Below are 18870 nucleotides of genomic sequence, written 5' to 3'. Positions count from 1 at the left end.
CATTACCCAAGATTCAAATGAAGGAGAGAATCCTAGAAGCAGCAAGAGATAAGGGGACAGTCACCTACTAAGGAGTTCCCATCAGACTGTCAGTGGATTTCTCAAAAGAGACCTTACAAGCAAGAAGGGGCTGGAAAGAAGTATTCCAAGTCATGAAAGCCAAAGACCTACATCCAAGATTGCTCTATCCAGCAAAGCTTTCATTTAGAATGGAAGGGCAGATAAAGTGCTTCTCAGATAAGATCAAATTCAAGGAGTTCATCATCACCAAGCCCTTATTATATGAAATGTTAACGGGACTTACCTAAGGAAAAGAAGATAAAAAAGATGAACAGTGAAAGGACAGCAAACTCACAGTTATTAAGAACCACACCTAAAACAAAAGCAAACTAAGCAGACAGCTAGATCAGGAGCAGAACCATAGAAATGAAGATCACATGGAAGGTTAGCAACAAGGGAGCGGAAGGAGGAGAAGGGGGGAGAAGGTACAGAAAATAAGTAGCATAGACGGTAGGTAGAAAATAGATGGGGGAGGGCAAGAATAGTATGGGAAATATAGAATCTAAAGAACTTGAGACACATGGACATAAACTAAAGGGGGGGAATGGTGGGGGAGGGGTGTGCAGGGTGGGGGGGAATGAAGGGGGGAATAGAACAACTGTAATGGCATAATCAATAAAATACATTTAAAACAAAAAATGCTAATTATGCTTTACTTCTGTTAGCATAGCAGGTAACTTTAAAAAAAGTGTTCCCCTGGCTGGTGTAGCTCAGGGGATTGAGCGCGGGCCTGGGAAACAAAGGGTCGTGGGTTTGATTCCCAGTCAGGGCACATGCCTGGGTTGTGGGCCAGGTCCCCACAGGGGGTGTGCAAGAGGCAACCACACACTGATGTTTTTTGTATTTTCTTTCTCTTTCCCTTTGTCTAAAAATAAAATAAATAAAATCTTTTAAAAATGTGTCCCTTTGGGTATCTAATTTGATACTTAAGATAGCCAATGAATTAGGAAGATTTTATCACTCACTTTAGAGCTGGGGGCCAGGCCTGGGTCAATGTGAGGTGTGTGCAGTTTGAGGGCTGCACCCACCTCCCCCCATTCCACCTGGGCCCCAGAGGGTTGGGAGCACGGATGCTGCCTCATGGAGACCTGTTGAAACCCAGGCGAGGTCTGGATGCATCAGGGGCAGTGCTGGGCGGGGGAGAAGCTTCTTCTCGTCTGCTCACCGCTGAGCTGCAGCTGCCAGCACCCAGACCAGAGAGGAGCTCCGGGCAAACATCGGTTTACCACTGTGAGTACGAGACACTGAGTTTCTTCTTGTATTATGGTTTATTAATTATTGCATTATTTTCCATACCAACAACTGTAAGCCGACTTTTGCCCCAGCCTGTATATCAGATGCCTGCCTCCCATGGGGGACACCCAGGGAAGGGTGTGAGGCCAGATGTCTGCTCCTTAGGACCTGAAGTGCTGAGCAAGTGACCAGATGGAGGGAATAGCTGGGGGTCCTCATCAGAGTCATCGTGTGCCTGCGGGAGATATCCCAGCCCTGGGGCCTCTTCCTGTCCAGTCTTGCCCCTTCCTCACCCTCCTGCTGATACTTTCCCCTTCCTTCCTCCCTCCCCGCTCCGTCCCCCTCCGTCCCCCTCCCTCCCTGCTTCCCTCCCTGCCTCTCTGCCTTATCCTTCCAATAAATGCCCTTTTGCTTAAGTAAACGAGGGCCAGTTGTCATTATTCACAAGCAAGAGCTGTGCCTGATCCTGAGGCTGGCAGGTGGCCCTTCCTTTCGGCACTTGTGGGAACAGACCTTCTCTGAGGCCTTTGGCCATGTGTGGACTGCCCAGAGTGGTGCGGGCTGGGAACCTCCCTCTAGGGCCGATTCTCGTGTTTTTCTGAGAAAAGGCTTTGCAGGAGTCTCTGGAAGTTGCTCACAGAAATGGGCATTATTTGCCGTCCCCCAGCCCTGGCACACCCTCCTTGTGGGAAAGAAGGCAGATGACAAGAAAATGGTACATGAAGCACATACCCCACCTTCCTGGAAATGTTATACATTGAACAATGATTAGCTCATCAGTAACAAAGAAGGCAGCACTGAGTTATTTTCTCCACTCTCCGGCACTGAGAACAGATTGCTTCACGCCTTTGTGCCCGTGCACAGCCCAACATGTGCACCCTGAGCACAGTCAAGGCCTGACCTGTCATGCACTCAGAGATCACATGGTAGGTGTCAGACAGGATTGTGACATGTTGATTTTTGCATATCTGACCACACTTAACACCTGGTGACCCACTGCACCCCCCATTTAACACAGCCCCTGACGCCTCTCCCCCTTTTGATTTTCCTTTTCCCTCACCCTGACTTGGCTTTATTCGTGGCCAGTATCTGTGCTAGAGTTTTCCTTAAACATGTTCAGTTGTTTACCTGTTTACCCTCAGCCTCCTCCCTGGGACACACAGGGCCGTGGCTCGGCTTTGCTCACCGCGTCCCTGTCTACGGTACAGGTGTGTACTTAGGTGCTCAAACACTTTTGATTGGATGGATGTTTTGCGCACAGCAGGTTCTTAAGAAGAGTGTGTTCAGTGAGTGTGTGTTTGGATGAACTAACACAAGCAGGCATATATCAAGGTACAGCAGGTAAGAATGTAGAAATCAAACTCCAAAGCGTCTTACAAGGCCAGGTAAAGAGTAGCACATCACGCCCATGTGGTGAGGGCTGGCAGGGTTACTTCGCCTCCACAGTGGAGCTACATTAAGGAGTCCTCAGGGAGCGGATGGAGACCCCCGGCCCCGAGCCTCAGCTGCTGTTTCTAAGACACACGTGGCCACCGTCAGCCCATCTCCACAACAGGCAGGGGTGAGGGGAGGAAAGGGGCAGGGCCGCAGGAAGGACATTTCCTCCTGCTTTGTCAACAGCTGGTACTTTCAACACAGTGTCCTTCTTATGAAGCATAAAGCTCTGGGTATAATTTTAGCTCGTGCTTAGAAAGTGTTGGGGGTTAAATGATGTTTCGGCGAAAGATCTGTGACTGAGAGGAAAGAGAAATCCAAGCAGGACTGGAAGAAGGGCAGGTAAGAAAGTGCCTGCTGGGATCACTCTGACTTTGGAGTCAGGCAGACCTGATTTTGAACCCCCAGCTGTCCCTGCTATATTTGTTTGACCAGATTTCTTCATCATTCTTTATTTTTCTGTCTCCTCCTTTGTGAAATGGGATAATGCTACTCACAAATCTGGTTGAAGATGCAAGGAGATAATCACTTAAAGCATCATACATATTAAGCTTAAAAGAATTGCAATTCAGGGGAATAAAAAGCAAAGAGGGGAGGAAGAAAAGATGGAGAAAGAGGAAAGATAAGGAGAAAATGAAGATAAAATCGATTGTATTGGGGAAAGAAAAAGGGTTTCCTATGCCCGATTCGAAGTTGTGAGGCCCAGGGCCCCGCTGTGGCACATATAAGGTGTTGATAGTTACTCATTCTTGTGTTTGCCTGAGGGACATTACTGAGGGGCATGGTGTGGTTCTCAGGGAACACGGTATGTGTGCAGATCTCAAATACACCGGACATAACACACAAAGCCAGCAATGGCCGGTGACCCCGGGTCCTCTCCCAGTTTCTGCTGGAAAGAGAAGAGAGTTGAGTGGGACGAGAGGACAGGGTCGAGCCCCAGTTTCCTGGGAGTCTCGGAGTTAATGACCGCACTTCTCTGAATCTCAGTCTCCACGGCAGCGATTGAGGGGATGGTCCCGCCTCCTGGGCCCGGTGGAAATGTGTCTGTTAGAGTGGTCAGCCTTGAGCATCTATATATTGCAGTTAATACTTTCTTTTGAATTGCTTTCCTTTTATTTCTTCTTTATATTACAGCTAAGGTAGCATGTTGTTTTCATTTTGAAAGTTACATAGTCAGTTGTTATTACCTACGAATTTCATTTCAGGACAAAGGGGCATTGGCAAATCCTGGACACGAGACGGGGGCACTGGATCGGATAGGGTGAGACCCGCTGTATTAGATGATCCGTGTCTAAGATCCCACACAGGTCTAACATTCCAGAATTCCAGGCAACAGGCTCCAGAGCTTGGCCTCCTCCCTCTCCCTGACCCTCTTCAGCACACCTCCCCCACACCGCACCGCTGCCTGGTGTCCACTCACAGCTCAGGCTCAGGGAAGGCCATGTCCTGGGAGTCCTGGGTGAGGAAGTCTCCAGGTGCAAAGTTCTTGTCACAAGTCTCCAGGCCAGAGTCATCTCTCCTAGTCAGGAAGCAAATCCCTGTGGACGCAGGTCAGAGGAAGGGCTCGGACTGCTCATCCCCAGGCTGGACTTTGAGATTAGGATGGAAGGGGTGGAGCTCTGGAGGGGAGTCCTGGGGTGGGGACAGTCACCACTTCCCACAAGCCTGGAGCTTTCAGGGCTGGCAACAGTGCCTGAGGGAGAGAGGGGACAAAAGGCAGTGGGAGCAGGGAAGGAGGGAAAGAGCCGAGAGAGAGGCCTGCAGGCACAGTGAGTGTGTTCTGAATCAGTTTTGTTAGTTTTGTGTCTTTTCAGGGTCCCATGGGGTGAACTTCTCTCTGCAGGTGGGTGGTGACAGGTGTGGGGAAGGCTCAGGGCCTGAGAAGGAGGAGTGTAAATAGGAAAGAGAGCTGAAAGACAAATACCATATGATCTCACCTTTAACAGGAAGCTAAACAACAAAACAAACAAGCGAGCAGAAAAAAAAAAAAAAAACCAAAGACACTGAAATAGAGAACAAGGGGACAGTGACCAGAGGGGAGAAGGAAGGGAAGTTAAGGGGAAAAAGGGGGAGGGATTTGGAGGAACAAATAGGAAGGACACAGGGATGAGAACTAAGGGGGGTGGAAAAGGGAGGGAGGTGGGGAGCAAGGGGCGGGGGAGGCTGGGATGGGAGAAATAGACAAAAAAACTATACTTGAAAAATAACTAAATAAAATTAATTAAAATAAAAAAAGAAAAAATATAAAACCCATTGGAAAAAAAAAAGAAAGACAGAGAGGATCCTGTGCATGAAGTGAACAGAAAAAGGAATTGGTGTTGGGATTGGGGACTCTTAGAGCAAGACAAGAAGGATGAAGAGGGGAGGGGCACCCAAGGGGAAGGAGAGGGGCACCAGTGAGTGTGAGGGCTCTGGGCTGCTGCACACCCCCTTAGGTGCCTGAGTGAGGCAAGAATTTGAGAGCTGAGAGTTAGAGTGCTTTGTTTTGATTGCGTTTTAATTTTTAAAATTCCCTCTTGTCATTCTGGCCTCTCCCTTCCCTAGTCTCCGTAGGCAGTTATTTAGTGTGTTTAAGATGTGTCTTTCTGTCAGTATGCATTCTTGTTACATGTGTATTGTTGGTGCTAAATGCATTTTTAGTTTATGTAAATATGTGTCCTTTCGGCCCCCCACTCAGAGCTGTGTTTCTGAGACCCATCGAGTTGCTCTGAGTGTCTTTCTTTCAGGTTTTCAAATGTTGTCGGGGAGAATGACTGTGCCTTTGCATGGTGTTGCCAAAGGGGGACAGTGACAAAGGCAACTGGGGCTGGGGACTCTGGGGGATGATGTGTGCTCACCTGCCGTGGGAATGACTCGCATCCGAGAGGCCAGGGGTGCACACCTCCTCCTGGGGTGTCTAATCCGTTGTGCTATTGGACTGAGGTGAGAAAATACTGAGTTCCTAAGTCTGGCATCTGCTCTTCATCTCCACTGGGCTGTGAGCAGCTTTGTCCTTGTGAACTCTGCAGGCTGCAAACTCCTTTGACTTGAAATTTTCCATGGGCTGTAACTTCAGCCGCCCAGTAGAGGCACCTGGTGAGTGCAGTGACTGCCTGGGGTGGGAACCCAAACTACCGCATTGTAGAACTGCACACTGAGAGGGCGTGTCTTCTTTATTGACCAGGAAAAATTTATTCTGATTGCCATCACAATATATGTTTTTTTTGTGTGTGTGGAACAAACACATTCAAGTCTAAAAAAGCAAAATCAAAAGAGTAAAATCACAATTAACCTCACCATCATATTTTAGTAAGAACTCTATCAGAAATCTTTTTACATATGTATACCTATGTATACATGTCATTTTACAAACTTCTTATAGTCAATAATGTAGCTTTTCATGCAAAAATATAATTTTTCATAAAAATATAAACCTGAGTCACCTGCCCTAATTTTTTCATGACATACCATTATGTATTTAATTTTGGGACATTCTTGGCCATTATTACTTCACTTGTTTTGCCTGTTTTTTTCTTCTCTTTCTGGTATTTCAATTACATGTATATTATACCTTTTCAAATTGTTCCAGTTTTTGAAGGTTGTGTTGTGCTTCTTTCCTACTCATTTTCTCATTGCATTTTAGTTTGACAAGTTCCATTACCTGTTTCCAAGTTCACTGACCCTTTCCTCAGCTGCATCTGGTCTGTGAACAAGCCCATCAAAGACAGTCTTCATTGCCATTGCCGTGTCTTTTGATCCCTTGTGTTGCCTTGGACTCTTCCTTAGAGTTTCCATCATTCTGCTTACATTACCCATTTGGTATTACATACCATACTTTTCAGACTATAAGGTGCACTTTTCCCCCTCCCCAAATTTGGGAGGAATAATGGTTATTAATGCTGCTGAGTTCTGTTTACATTTACATTGGTGAAATATTATGTTATTTAGTTTATTAAATATTTTGCCACATTTTTTGCTTCAAGATTTTCTTTTCCTATTTTTCTCCTCTAAAACCTAGGTGCATCTTATGGTCTGAAAAACATGGTATCTGCTTTTCTCATTACAGTCATTAGCTTCATTTATAGTTATTTTAAATTGTCTGAGGACTCCTAAATCTATGTCATATTTGAGCTTGGCTCGAATGCTCACTTTGTCTCTTCAGAGTGTGTTTTTTTCCCTATCGTTTTTGAACCCCTTGTTATTTTTTGATGGAATTTGGTCATGATGCATGAAAATGCTGAGGAAAGTAAGCCCTTAGTGTGAGATTTTATGATTACTCTGGTTGGGAGTCGGATGGATTTAATGTTTGCTGTCCTTGTATGTCCAGAGGATTCAAATTCCCTTGGTGTCCTTGGGTTTGTGTCCTCTCTTGTCTTAGGGCTTTCCTAGGAGTTCCTTCTTGACTAAAATCCTTTTTATTATACTGGTACCCTAAAATCTTATGATTGGACATCAATCTTTTGATTGGCCTATGTCTTTGGACTCTAACCTTTAGATGCATTTCGCCAGCAGTTTAACCTAAAAAAAAAAAAAATCCCACTGTCTACACCCTTCTTTGGCTTCAGTTTTTCCATCCATTTCCTTGAAGCCCTTATCCCTGTTGAGTATATTTTTCCCCTTTTTTAGATGAGACAGGAAAACTAGAGGAGGCTTTGGGGGGATGTCCTCACAGAGCTGATATAGGGCTCAGGCAAGGTCATTTCCCTTGGAGAATAGATCTTTGTTGAAATGAAGGCACTGAGTGCATTTCACAGCTATTACTCTTCCCTTTCCCAGCCAGAGCAATGGAGGGACCATCGTCCTGAAGATGGTGACGCTCCTCTAGGTATGGCCCATAAAATCTTAGTGTCCTGCTAAGACTGTAGTAACCAGAGAGTTTTTCACCTTCACAATATTCCACACCAGTCCTCCAGCAATTTGTCAAAATTACTGTTTAAGAAGTATTTCTACTAGTTATGGTTTGGGTGACTTTTGCTCCAGGTCAAGCAAGGCTTGGCTGTAACTCTCAGGATTTGCCTGCATCCCTAAATTTCAGAGTGACAATTTACTCTGCAACCTTGCTTCTTGGATGGACTAAAAAAAAGTCATTGGTTTTTGGTTTGTCCAGCTTCATCTTATAAAAATGGGAATGGCAATTTGCAAGCTTGTTGCATGTTGCAGATAAAGCTGGAAGTCTTCATACATTTGATGCAATAAGTCCCTGTTAATGGAAAGCTTTATTTTTGTAACATCCTAGGACATAGAATTTTATGCACTGTCCTAATTATGTTTTGCTTTGGGTAAATTCCTTGAAGAGAGATTTCTAGGTCAAAGTGTATGTACATTTATTTATTTATTTAATCCTTACCCAAGGATATATTTACTGATTTGAGAGAGAGAGAGAGAACATCGATTGGTTGCCTTCCATACAAGCACCAACCAGGGACCGAGCCCACCACCTAGGTATGTGTCCTGACTGAAGATCGAACCTGCAGCCTTTTGGTGTGTGGGATGATGCTCTAACCAACTGAAACACTCAGTCAGGGCTGTATGTACATTTTGAATGCAGTCCAGTGAGATGGCATCAATTTATAATTTAACTAACATTGCACAAAACTGTTTTTCAAGATATTGGGTCTTTTGATCTCTTTAGAATTACTATGATATCCACTGAAATGGAAAACTCAGATGAGGAGGAAACTTAGATTCCCTCCAGAGTATCATCCTCAGTGTAGGAGTCACTTGACATATCATCCAAGATTTCTTACCATAGGTTCACAGACAACGTTCCTATTAAATAGCTGTTATCTGTCAGTAATAAGGGACTTTAATAAGAGACATTTGCTATGGATCTTCTTCTTTTCTCCTCTCCAAGCACATCAGGTGTAATTTCCTCCATTTTACATAAAAACAGAGAAGATGAGGACCTACCCCAGTTTATAAAACTGGTAACAGGAGGGGCAGGATGCCAGTCTCTCGCCATCTCAGTTCCCTAAATAATGAATTACTATGAAGGTGCAGAATGTATTTCATCCAGTAGGGAAATGTGGGAATTTCTTTTTGAAAAAGATAATTGGAAAATGGGAAAACATGGAAATTCTGTCATCATGTTAATGATTATAGGAGAGGTGTTTTGTGGCACACAGGTTAATTAATGATTTATCAGTTAAGTCCTGAGCAAAACTGAACTTTGCTTTATACCCCCAGTCCTTCAACAATAAAAGAACAGCATCTTGTAAAAGTTACTGAGGATAAATAAACAATTATTCCAAAGTGAGCCTTTCTGTTTCCTAATTCATTTAGGACTCACGGAATTGAAGGAAATGGAAAAATTGGGAAGAATTTCAGATGAAATCCTTCATCTGAAGAATTTCTGTAAACCCAATTTACAGAAAACCTCACATTATAGCTATTGCCTTTCTCAGTGAGTTAACTATGAAGATGGTGTGTACAGGCTATTTAGAATGAGGTGCAGAGGCAGCAGGTGTGTTAGAAGAGAATAACTGCATAAAGTTGTGGGTCAGATATTAATACTATAACCCTGTAATCAGTTTCATGCAGTCACAATTGTCTTGAAAAATGATACCAAATCAAAGTCCTTTCATTTATTTATTAGGACAAACTGAGCAAAGTTCACCCGCGGTTATTGACTTAATATTATTAAAATCCATCTGGTGAGACCTCGGACAAATATGTTATCTCAGCCTTCCCACTAGACTGTAATTCCCAGGAGGGAGAAAGTATGCCCGGCACACAGTGTACAGTGGATATGGTTGAGTGACTAACAGATAGCTTAACTAAGGAAGACTTGTATTTAAAAGGAGGGTCATGAGAAATCTGGTCAAGATGGTGGCATAAGTAAATACAGCTCTTCTCCTTGCACAACCATATCAAAATTACAACTAAAATAGAGAACAACCATCACACAGAATTATCAAAAATCAAATTGAATGCAAGTCTGACACTAGGAATTAAAGAAACCACATCCATACAGACTGGTGGAAGGGGCAAAGATGTAGATTAAGCTGGTCCTACACTCTCATGTGGTGGATAAAAACTACTGAGGAATATCTCATGAGTGGGGAGCCCAGCTCCACACCAAGCCCCCCCAGCCTAGAGTTCCAGCGCCAGGAAGATTAGTCCCCATAATTACTGGCTTCAAAACCAGTAGGATTGGAGTCTGTGGAAGAAACTACTGGAGTTCCAAGAAGTTCCCCTTAAAGAACCCACACACAGACTTGCTCAGACTTGCTCCCTCTGAGCTCCAGCACTGGAGTAGCGGTGTGAAAGGCACCAGAGAAAGGAGGGAGAGGGCACCAAAGTATCTGGTGTCAAGGTGAGAACTGTGGGACAGCTTTCTCCCAGACAGACAGGCAGGCTGAGGTCATTGTCCCTATCCTGAGCCCCCCACTACAGAGCCACAGAACTGGGTTGCAAGTACCATATCTGAGACTCCATCAAGGCGGGTAACCTGCCTTGGAGATTCTCTGAGTATCTATCCTACCCAACTTATGGCCCATCAATACTGTTAACTGTGAGTTTTCCATATGAATGGCTGGTCTTGGTGCATGCTTCAAAATTTTCTACATTCTATGGAACAACCAAGAGCCAGCCTCAGTGAGGCCCAGGCCCCATACCTCCTGCTAAGAGGCACCAGGCTTGGAACTGGCAATAGCTGGCCTAGATTCACAGCTTAGCTTTGTCTGGGAATCTCCAAGTCCAGCATAAGTAACAGGCATCTTGGGTTGCTTTATACCTCAGACTGGGTGGCCCAGGGAAAAGTACAACTGGGGGTTGACTTAGGGCTGCATAACCTGGGAAATGCCAGAGCCTGCAAACTCAGTGGACAGCTACAGACCATGTTGAAGCACCACCATCCTGTCTCTGCACAGCTGATTCTCCACAGAGGGTGGAGGTTAGTGGTCAGTGTTCACAGCCAGACCTTGCAGCTGACTGGCCTGGGTAAATCCTTCTCATTGATCTGCCAAAAGCAACTAAGTTTCAACTACAAGAGGAGGGTATACTTGGCCTACACAGTGGCAGCACCTTGATTTCCCAGCTTGAGTGTTAGGGGAGGCTGTGCCACTGGACCCTACAGGACACCTACTATATTAGGTAACACTACCAAGACATGGAGTCATAGCAACTCTACCTAATACATAGAAACAAACACAGGGAAGCTGCCAAAATGAGGAAACAAAGAAACATGGCCCAAAGGAAAGAACAGGTCAAAACTCCAGAAAAAAGAGCTACACAACATGGAGATGAGCCCTCTATCAGATGCAGAGTTCAAAACACTACTTATAAAAATGCTCAAGGGGCTTAGTGAGGACCTCAGCAGCATCAAAACATCCAGTCAGAAATGAAGGATACACTAATTGAAATGAAGTACAATTTACTTACAGAGAAACGACAGTAGAGTGGATGAAGCTGAGAATCAAATCAATGATATGGAACATAAGGAAGCACAAAACGACCAAGCAGAACAAGAAGATGAAAAAGGAATCCCCAAAAATGAAGATAGTATGAGCAGCCTCTGGGACAACTTCAAGAAGTCCAACATTCAGATCATAGGGGTGCCAGAAAAAGACAAAGAGCAAGACATTGGAAATATTTGAAAAAAATAATGAAAGAGAACTTCCCCAACTTGGTGAAGGAAATAGACATGCAATTCCAGAAAGCACAGAGAGTCCCAAACAAGGTGGATGCAATGAGGCCCACTCCAAGATACATCATAATTAAAATGTTAAATATTAAAGATAAATAGAGAATCTCAAAAGCAGCCAGAGAAAAGAAGGTAGTTACCTTTGAAGGCGTTCCCAAGAGACTGTCAGCTGATTTCTCAAAAAACAAAAAAAAACACACACACAAAAAAAAACTTTGTAGGTTAGAAGGCATTAGCAAGAAATATCCCAAATCATGAAAAGCAGAGACCTACAGCCAAGATTGTACTACCCAGAGGAGCTATCATTTAGAATTGAAGGGCAGATAAAGAGCTTCCCAGACAAGAAAAACTTGAAGGAGGTTTTTCAAACCATCATCAAACCATTATTACATGAAATGTAGAAGGGGCTTAGTTAAGAAAAAGAAGATCAAAACTATGAACAATAAAATGGCAAAAATACAAATCTAACAGCAATTGAACCAAAAAAAACCAAACTAAGTAAAGAAGAAGAACGAAGTTACAGGTACAGAAAGTATTTTGATGGTTGCCGCATGAGAAGGACTGTGTAGGAATGGGTGAAGAGGTGAGGGGATTAAGAAGTACGAATAAGCAGTTACAGAATAGCCATGGAGATGTAAAGTACAGCATAGGAAATGGAAAAGCCAAAGAACTTATATACCTGACCCATGGATGGGAACAGTGGTGTGGGGATTTCCTGAGCTGGTAGGGGTGCTGGGTGAAGGTTATACCAAGGGAAAAATCAGGACAACTGTAATAATATAATCAGTGAAATATAATTAAAAATGAAAGTAAAATAAATAAAGAACTGGAGAAATGCATGTGAGGTCACAGCCTTGGGACATAGGCTCACTAAAAGACTGAGGTTCATTCATAAGATTTTAGGGCCCCAGTAAAATACTATGGATTCTAGTTAAAAAGGTGTTCTTAGAAAAGCCTTAGGACATCAGGGGACACACACAAAAAATTACACCAAGGGAATTTGAATACTCTGGCACCTGCATTATAACAAATATTAAACATATCCTACATCCAATCAGATGAACACATAATCTCACACTAACAGTTTACCTATCTCAGCATTTCCAATGCATCACAACAGGAATAAAACACAGCCTGAAAACATAAAGTAAGCCTCTGAGTCAAAATCAGGTATGACACAGATATTGGAATCATTTCTTCTGATACCAATATTGCTATACCAGCCTTCTTTCCAGTGCTAATTCTCTAATGGGTCACTTTCCATTCCTTTACTTTCAATTGCTGTATGCCATTATGTTTTAAGTGTGTCTTTTATAAACAACACATACAATAATCTCCCTTACTCACAGTGCTGCTTTCAATAGTTGCAGTTACCTGCAGTCAATCGCAGTCTGAAAATATTAAATGGAAAATTCCAGAAATCAATAACGTATAAGTTTTACAATGTGTACTATTCTGAGTAGCATGATAAAATCTTAAGCCACTCCTCTCCATCTGGCCCAGGATATGAACCATCCCTTTGTTCAGCAAATTCACGTTCTGTGCACTACCCAATGGTTAAGTCACTTAGTAGCCATTTAAGTTGTCAGCGAAAGTGAGAGACCATAGTCACATAATTTTTATTATAGTATATTTTTATCATTGTTTTATTTAATTATTAGTTGTTGATGTTAATCTCTTAATATGCCTACTTATAAATTAAACTTTATCATAGGTATGTTTTTATAGGGAAAATATATAGTACATATAGGATTCAATTCTATCCATAGTTAGATTGTTTTTTCATTCTATTTGAAAACTTTTTCCTTAGGCGATAAATCAGTTACATTTTTTCATCTGGTGCACATTTCTTTTATTTTTCTATTCCAATCTCAATATCTTTGCAATTTGCAATTAAATCAGTTAATTCTGTTATAATTATTAGAGGAACAAGATATAATTAAAGGTCCTAGAAAGATAATTTATTGTACCTGAGAATCCAAGTATAAGGGCAGCTCTTCCCCCATACAGGAATACCCTGGACATAGGAAGCCAAATTGCAAGAAATGTCATCCTGCTGTGATTCAAAAAATATGTATACTTTGGTTGTGAATTTCAAGCAATGTATGACTGGAGAAGACCAACTGTTAATAAAGAGGATGATGCACAAAATATTTCTGCCATACATTCTACAAAAAACAGATTGACATGGATGTTCAGGACCCTCCTTTTATTTTTTTAAATTATATTTTATTGATTATTTTATTACAGTTGTCTCAATTTTCCCTCTTTGCCCCTCCCCATCCAGAATGCCCCACTATTTCAAGCAGTCCCGACACCATTGTTCACATCTATGGGTCATGTGTGTAAGTTCTTTGTCTACTTCATTTCTTATACTGTACTTTACATCCTCATGGCCATTCTGTGACTGCCTATTTGTAGTTCATAATCCCCTCACCTCTTCACTCATTCGCCCACATCCCTTTCCATCTGGAAACCATCAAAATGCTTCTCTATATTCACAACTCTGTCTCTGTTCTTCTTTGTTTAGTTTGTTTTTTTAGTTCAATTGTTAGAGATGTAATTTTTGCCATTTTATTATTCATAGTTTTGATCTTCTTTTTCTTAAATAAGTCCCTTTAACATTTCATATAATAATGGTTTGGTGATGATAAATTCCTTCAGGTTTTTCTTGTCTGGGAAGCTCTTAATCTGCTCCTCAATTCTAAATGATAGCTCCTCTGGGTAGTACAATCTTGGCTGTAGGTCTCTGCTTTTCATGATTTGGGATATTTCTTGCTAATGCCTTCTAACCTACAAAGTTTTTTTTTTGTGTGTGTGTTTTTTTTTGTTTTTTGAGAAATCAGCTGACAGTCTCTTGGGAACGCCTTCAAAGGTAACTACCTTCTTTTCTCTGGCTGCTTTTGAGATTCTCTATTTATCTTTAATATTTAACATTTTAATTATGATGTATCTTGGAGTGGGCCTCATTGCATCCACCTTGTTTGGGACTCTCTGTGCTTTCTGGAATTGCATGTCTATTTCCTTCACCAAGTTGGGGAAGTTCTCTTTCATTATTTTTTTCAAATATTTCCAATGTCTTGCTCTTTGTCTTTTTCTGGCACCCCTATGATCTGAATGTTGGACTTCTTGAAGTTGTCCCAGAGGCTGCTCATACTATCTTCATTTTTGGGGATTCCTTTTTCATCTTCTTGTTCTGCTTGGTCGTTTTGTGCTTCCTTATGTTCCATATCATTGATTTGATTCTCAGCTTCATCCACTCTACTGTTGTTTCTCTGTAAGTAAACTGTACTTCATTTCAATTAGTGTATCCTTCATTTCTGACTGGATGTTTTGATGCTGCTGAGGTCCTCACTAAGCCCCTTGAGCATTTTTATAAGTAGTGTTTTGAACTCTGCATCTGATAGAGGGCTCATCTCCATGTTGTGTAGCTCTTTTTTTCTGGAGTTTTGACCTGTTCTTTCCTTTGGGCCACGTTTCTTTGTTTCCTCATTTTGGCAGCTTCCCTGTGTTTGTTTCTATGTATTAGGTAGAGTTGCTATGACTCCATGTCTTGGTAGTGTTACCTAATGTAGTAGGTGTCCTGTAGGGTCCAGTGGCACAGCCTCCCCTGTCACCCAAGCTGGGTATCCAATGTGTACCCTTCAGGTGCGTTTCTTGGATCCGTATATTTTAGTTGTAATTTTGATGTGGTTGTCACTAAGTGTATCTGCAAAAACCTATGGGAAACACTATACTTAATGATAACTTTTAGTAGTATTCCCTTTAAAGTGAAGAACATGAAAGGATGTCTACTGTTCTGCATCAATTCAACATTGTGCTGGACATTCAACCCCAATAAATAAATCAAGAAAAAGGTATAAGAAATATGGGGATCAGAAAATAAGAAACTAAGCTATGTTTTACGGATACAATTATAAAAATGGAAAATGCAACAAAACCTAGTATAAGAACTAATCATTGAGTTTTATAAAGTTCCAGAACACAGGATCAACCATTAAAAGCCAGTGGTTTCTATATTCAAGCAACAACCAGTTGGAAAGGATAAAATTAAAAAAGATACCATAGCAACAAAAATTATATGGCTAAGAATAAATCTAATCAAACACATAAAGAATAACATAAAGCTTTATTAAAGACCAAAGTATTTAAATTGATAATATACCATGTTCATGACTAGGAAGACACTATATTTTAAAGATATAACTTCTTCCAAAGTTATACAGAAATTCAATGAACTATCTACTTTGCAGTATTTTTTAAAGGGAAGTTCATAGATTTATCTCAAAATTCATATGATGAATAAATGGCCCAAGAGTAGCCAGAATAATTTTTAATAAGGTATGGGGGTACAGGAATTTAAAAGATATACCACATGCTAATTAGACTATATGAAGGTAGGGTAATAAAAACAGGACCAACAGGGCGGTGATAGATAGACAGACAACTGGTCTGGAATAGGGGCCCAGATGTGGGGCTTGGACATAGGTAGAAACAGAAGATCACAAAGATGGCATGAAAAGATAAGCAGGTGAAGGATGAGCTCTTCAAATATAAATGGGTTCCTCAGGACAATGAAAATTCCAACAGCAACAGGGTATCATTTTATGCTTATATTAAATTATAAGCATAAAAATAATTAAAATGTCTGACAACACTAGATAGTAATCCAGGAGAGAATGGAAACTTACACCGCTGAGTAGGGTATACATTGGTGCAGCTGCTTTAGAGGACGATGTATCAGTATTGAGGAAATGTGGAGATATGTGCTCTGTGTGATCCAACAGTTCCACTTCTCTAAGTATATCGTAGAGAGAACTTTGCAAATACTCAAAAAATGAGATGCATAAGAATGTTTATTATAGAGTCACTTACCATAGTTGAAGCGGAGAGTTGATAGATGGAAATAACTTGTATGCATGTATATAACCGCTTACAACAGATAAAAAACAATGCATTGGAACTATCTGAATGTCAAAACTCCAATGCTGAATGAAAAGAAATCAAGGTGCTTAATAAGATGCACTGTTATCTAAGCAAAATTCATAAACTCAGAATATTTATACATATGGTTTAGGAATGCATATATGAAACATTTTTAAATGGTTAGGAAGAATATACAACCGCTACAAGATTAGGGTTACCACCAGAGAGAAAGGGAATTTGGTTATTGAAGCATATGTATTACTGCATCTGATATTTCATTTATTTTTTATTTTATTTTTTAAGATTTTATTTATTTATCCTTAGATGGGAAGGGAAGGAGAGAAGGAGAGAAACATCAATGTGTGGCTGCCTCTCGTGAGTCCCCTGCTGGGAACTGGTCCGCAGCCCAGGCATGTGCCCCGACCGGGAATTGAACCGCGATCATGTGGTTCGCAGGCCCGTGCTCAATCCACTGAGCCACACCAGCCAGGGCTCATTTATTTTTAAAAAGTAAGGAATAGATATAATAAAGTGTTAATGCTTATGAAATTTGAGTGTGAATGGCAAATGGATTTTTGTCATACATTCTTTCGTAGTTTTCAAGTATGTATAAAATATTTTATGCAATAAATAAAAGATGGCAAATGGAAGATTAAATCCCAACTAGAGTTTTGTGTGAAGATGGAAGGAAATTCTAGGAAGGAGGAAGTAAACAAAAGACAGTGTAAATCTTCGGCACTGAGTTTTATGGCTTAAGTTCCACTTGGGAAAGTTAATTGTGTATCAGATTTGGAAAGTGTCCTTTTGATCGTTCTTGGTTGTTCCCAGAAGGCCCGAGGAAATTCTGGGTGCTTCCAAGAATGTTTGTGTTTCTAAGCTGGGGTCTGGCAAGTTGATAAAGACTGGAGGGAAGGGAAGATGTAGAATTCAACTGGCTTGGACGCAAGATGTCAATTTTGATTTAGAATTAGTAGGAACATAAAATTAGAGAATGTGCTGAAAGATGAGCACCAACAAAGTGTGTCTGAAAAAAGTGCCTCGGATGTGTGTTTTAAGACCAATATTTTAGCACGTGTCTATGATTTTATCTCCAGGGAAGCTGAGAGTGCCATCATCGTCCTCTTCTTCTTCTTCAGAAAATTTCTAATAAAGTTTAAGTGAAGAAAAATTTATCAAGGTTATATTTTTTCATAAAATATGTGTTTCGTATGTGTAAAAAGAACCTCCAGAAAGCATTGCTCAGGAAGTAATTCATTGATTCAATTTAAACTCAGCATTGCTACCAAGGCAAACAGTTGGTCTGAAAAGGAATTGAAAAATGCACCAGGAGGGTACATGATTCAGTCACAAGGTCAATAGTGATCATGTGAAATAAAACCACTGGCAAATGTCATTTAAGTTCAACTAGACATTTTAATTACTTATGGTGTGAAGTGAATGTGTCATCTTAAAAATGTACCTGTGACATTTACAAATTCTCTTGGACACATTTATAAATACAGTAATAAAAATTCCTAAGCTCCATTTTCTTATACTAATGTTTGCCAACAGACATCCTCATGGTGTTTTATTTGACCAACATTCCCTAGTCTTTTCTTAACATTTTAAAAATCACATTTATCACAATCTCTGTGCTTCAAGTCAGTGTGTAAGCATATGTTCTGATGTGAATATGACCATAACAAGAGAAGAATGCCTACCAGGGTGTTCCCATGGGCATCGAGAGTCGAAGGGTGGGGTGGGTGGGGCAGGTTGTACATGGAAGAATCATGGTTTGACATACATTTTACAAGGTAAAGAACAAGTTCAGTTTCACCTGCATGGTTTGGAAAGGCTCTCAAATGTAAATCAGCAAGAATCTGCCTCTCTGGCCAGTAAGGTCCCTGTCGGGGGCCTTTCAACAGCCTCATTTCATTTGTACCTCTCTCCAGTTTCACCCTACACTACACCCCCAAGACTTCAAGGTTTCTACTAAAAGAAAGTTGTATCTCTCAGTTCCTTAAAAATAGAGGAGATTTGGAATGTATAAAGCTTGGCAAGTAAGTCATAGGGAGTTGGGTGGGGTTAAAGTTTCAAATGTGATCCTGGCAAGATGTGGCAATATATGATTTCTGTTTTATTTCAGAAAAGCACATGCAATGATTTTGGAAAACTAGCTACATATTACTTCTCTAGCTCCTCATAAATTATATGAATGCTGTGTCTAGTGGCTGACACTCCAAATTTTGCAGTTGAAAAGTGAAAGTGTGCCCAAGTATTAAAGACAGATGGTACCAACGTAATGAGAATGTCAGTATTTCTTTGACAGAGGCCAAAGAAAGAGTGTGGTGCACAAGAAATTTCATTTTATCCTCACTCCAGTATATTTTTTCATTGCTTTTAAAGAGAGGGGGAAGGAGAAAGGGAGAGAAAGAAACATCAATGAAGGAGAGAAACATCAACTGGTTGCCCATGCGTGGACCAGGGATTGAAGCGGCGACTTAGGTATATGCACTGATCGGGAATCAAACCCACAGTCCTTTGGTGTACAGGATGATGTTCCAACCAACTGAGCCACATGGGCCAGGGCATATGCAAGATTTTTTTCATTGTCC

The 18870-nt window shown here is 41.3% G+C and overlaps 1 protein-coding gene and 1 long non-coding RNA gene across 4 annotated transcripts in view; one reads left to right on the top strand and one right to left on the bottom strand.

Moving 5' to 3' along the window:
• Window positions 1–4323, bottom strand: part of AGXT2 (alanine--glyoxylate aminotransferase 2) — a 38493-nt gene extending 34170 nt beyond the window's left edge. For 2 of the 3 annotated variants that reach the window (XM_037129054.2, XM_037129055.2), the window contains exon 1: window positions 4148–4323. In XM_037129054.2, the coding sequence (XP_036984949.2) occupies window positions 4148–4241 (94 nt within the window). In that variant the 5' untranslated portion in view covers window positions 4242–4323. The remainder of the gene's footprint in view (window positions 1–4147) is intronic. The other variant, XM_037129053.2, reaches the window with a different exon arrangement.
• Window positions 4324–4437: 114 nt separating this feature from the next.
• Window positions 4438–17438, top strand: LOC128626188 (uncharacterized). The gene is made up of 3 exons (XR_008390119.1): window positions 4438–4496; window positions 16601–16786; window positions 17371–17438. It is a non-coding gene; the product is annotated as an uncharacterized LOC128626188 (long non-coding RNA).
• The last annotated feature ends 1432 nt before the right edge of the window (window positions 17439–18870 follow it).

Source organism: Artibeus jamaicensis, unplaced genomic scaffold (genome assembly GCF_021234435.1).
Source record: "Artibeus jamaicensis isolate MK-2021 breed Jamaican fruit bat unplaced genomic scaffold, CSHL_Jam_final scaffold_369, whole genome shotgun sequence".
NCBI lineage: Eukaryota > Metazoa > Chordata > Mammalia > Chiroptera > Phyllostomidae > Artibeus > Artibeus jamaicensis.
Note: the sequence above shows the minus strand (reverse complement) of the source record. Positions and strands in the feature narration are given on the sequence as shown.